This window comes from Temnothorax nylanderi, unplaced genomic scaffold (genome assembly GCF_030848795.1).
Source record: "Temnothorax nylanderi isolate EJ_2023f unplaced genomic scaffold, tnyl_v1.0 TNYL_tig1209_pilon, whole genome shotgun sequence".
In the NCBI taxonomy this organism is placed as follows: Eukaryota; Metazoa; Arthropoda; class Insecta; order Hymenoptera; family Formicidae; genus Temnothorax; species Temnothorax nylanderi.
Genome location: NW_027250271.1, coordinates 28220 through 30783, shown reverse-complemented (window position 1 = coordinate 30783; position 2564 = coordinate 28220). Strand labels below are relative to the sequence as shown.

General features: G+C 44.1%; 1 protein-coding gene across 1 annotated transcript; it reads right to left on the bottom strand.

Annotated features, from left to right (window-relative positions):
- Positions 1 to 3: 3 nt before the first annotated feature.
- LOC139786951 (uncharacterized) lies at positions 4 to 895 on the bottom strand (the record flags this gene model as incomplete). Its single annotated transcript, XM_071726046.1, has 3 exons — positions 834 to 895; positions 570 to 709; positions 4 to 480 (listed from the first exon to the last, which is right to left on the bottom strand). Coding segments are annotated over exons 2-3 (607 nt in total), but the record flags the coding sequence as incomplete, so codon positions are not given.
- Between the last annotated feature and the right edge of the window lie 1669 nt (positions 896 to 2564).

Here is a 2564-nt window from a genome sequence, read left to right as displayed (position 1 = left end):
TAAATCCCTCGTCACCCACAATAACAAATGGAAATGGTTTTTGTATACGAGGAAGAGGTGCTGGTGGGGGAACATTTATTGTATTTTCCTCTAAATGCCGCTTCAGTGAGCATTTGTTCCACACACCTTTATCTGATATGCGCCCATTAGTGCCCACATCTGCATAGATGCGCAGTTGAGGATCCACAACAGCAAGAAGGACAATGCTAAAAGAATCCTTATAGTTGTAATACAAGGAGCCTGACTGTAATGGTGGGGAAATTACAACATGTTTCCCGTCTATTGCTCCTATACAATTGCTGAAGTTCCATCTATCGCCATATTCAGCAGCCACAGCTTTCCATTCCTCCTCTGTTGATGGGAATCTGAGGTATGTGTCCTTTAAGACAATGTATAAAGCTTTACATGTCTCTTTAATAATTCCTGAAATGGTACTTTGACCGATTCGAAAGAGCAAAGATAACGATTCTTGGGTTTCACCTAAAAATCAAAATTAATTTTTATTATACGAGCGCATGATTTTGCTGTTGCTCATAACCTTCCATAATTTGAAGAGAGTAATAACATACCAGTTGCAAGGTGCCGTAATGTCACGGCTAGCCTTTCATCAGGAGGAATGCTTAGTCGCAAATGAGTGTCTTGTTTTTTTATAAGTGGAGAAACTTTACTCACAAGCCAGTCAAACATTTCAGGAGTCATTCGAAGGCACCTGAAAGAGATTAGTGGATATAAATATGCTTCATAAAGACCGACTAACCTAATTATCATTTTTTAACTATAGTAAAGAACATCTTCATAAAATAATTAGCTCTTCAGAAGTATTTAATACCTACTTACGATATCTTCCTAGATCTTCCGTTCGAAGTTCAAGAAAGAGATTATTATGTGCACCCTGTAGTCCTCTCTTCCCAATCCAATGGTGAATCCATAACTTTCGATTAGGTATGCGAAGCCAAAGTTCTAAGATAATGATGTAGAGAGCAATTGAACATATTTTCCTCCTGCAATGGAGATAATAATAATACTGCAATCTTCTGGTAGGGACCATTTCGGAAGGTTATAATTTTGTCTGCTGTAGTTGGGAAGACAAACACAGTCGAGGCCTTCTCGAAAACTCGTGACACGTTCTCAAAACGTTCCTTGCAGCGCAGGAAAGCGCAGAACGGCGGCAGCAATCGCAATCGCAACGACGCAGTGTGATTGGTTCAACAGCAATCGCAACGGCAAACGCAACGGCAACGCCAACGCGAACCGCTAGTGTGATACGGCCATAACATGGGAAGAAAGGAGGATAAGAAGAAGGGTAATTCAAATTGCATGGAAGGCAAGAGGAGAGGGTAAAAGAGTGCGGATAGGGCAGGGAAAGGTATGGATAGATGGGGAGTGGTGGGTATGGGATGAGGTAAGAGACATGCTCAGTGATAGTAGAGGAAGTTGTTGGGAGGCAGGGAAAGGGAAAGAGGAAGATGACAAGAGAGATGAAGGGCAGAAGCAGGGGGAGTAAAGAGGGAGAGGGATCGGACAGGACAGATATTTATAATAAATGGTACAAGTTAATTAAAGGGGAGGGTATCCCGGGATATCTGAAGAAGGGATGGGGAGAGAGCAGATGGAGAAGGGTGGCGAGATTTAGATTAGGGAATGAGATGAGAGAAAGCAGTTACTGGGAAGTAGAAGAGAAAAAGAAATGTAGGTTATGTAAACATAGGGAGGAATCGTGGGAGCATGTATGGGAGGAATGTAGGAGATGGGAATCAGGAAATGGAAGTTGGCAGGAAGCGGTGGGATGGGTATTGGGTGAGGAAGGGGGAGAAGAGGAATGGATGATAGAACTAGAGGGGGAAAGAATGGGAGGAAAAGGGGAGTCGGAGAAGTTAGAAGGAGGAGGTAAAGAGGGAAGGGGAGAGAGGGGAGGAGAGAGAGAAAGAGGGAGGGAGTGGAAAGTAAAGAAAAGGAGAAGTGAGTAATTAAAGTGCATGTTACAGATTATCTAGGATGGAGCGCGAGGGGAGAGTAATAGCAGAGGCAGTCGAAAGGATTGTAGAAGACAAAATAGGAAAGATTTTGAAGGAGAAGAAGGAGGACGATAGAAAAAAGGACGAGAGGATAGAGGAGCTAGAGGAGAAATTAAGGAGATTGGAGAGAAAGGTAGAAAGATTGGAGCAAGGTGGAGGCAAAAGGAAGAGGGAGGATAGCGTGGAGAGTGGGGCGGGAAAGAAGAAATGGTGGGCAGGGGAGGGCGAAGGAACGAGGACGAATTAAGAAAGAGGAACGTGATTATAAGGGTCGAGAAAGAGAAATGGGGAGGTAAAGAGCCAAATTGGAGAAAGTGAAGGAGCTCTTCACGGAAGGGTTGAGGGTGAAGGTGATGATAAGAGAGGTGATAGTTGTGGGGCAAAGAGGAGTTTGGATGACTATACTGGTAAAACTGGGAGATGCGGAGGAGAAGTGGCGGGTGTTGGAGGCGAGGAGAAGGGCGCAGGGAAACAGTGTAGGGGTAAATATACACGAAGATAAGTCGGTGGAAAGGAGAGATAAAGAGAGAGAGGAGAGAGTAGAGAGAG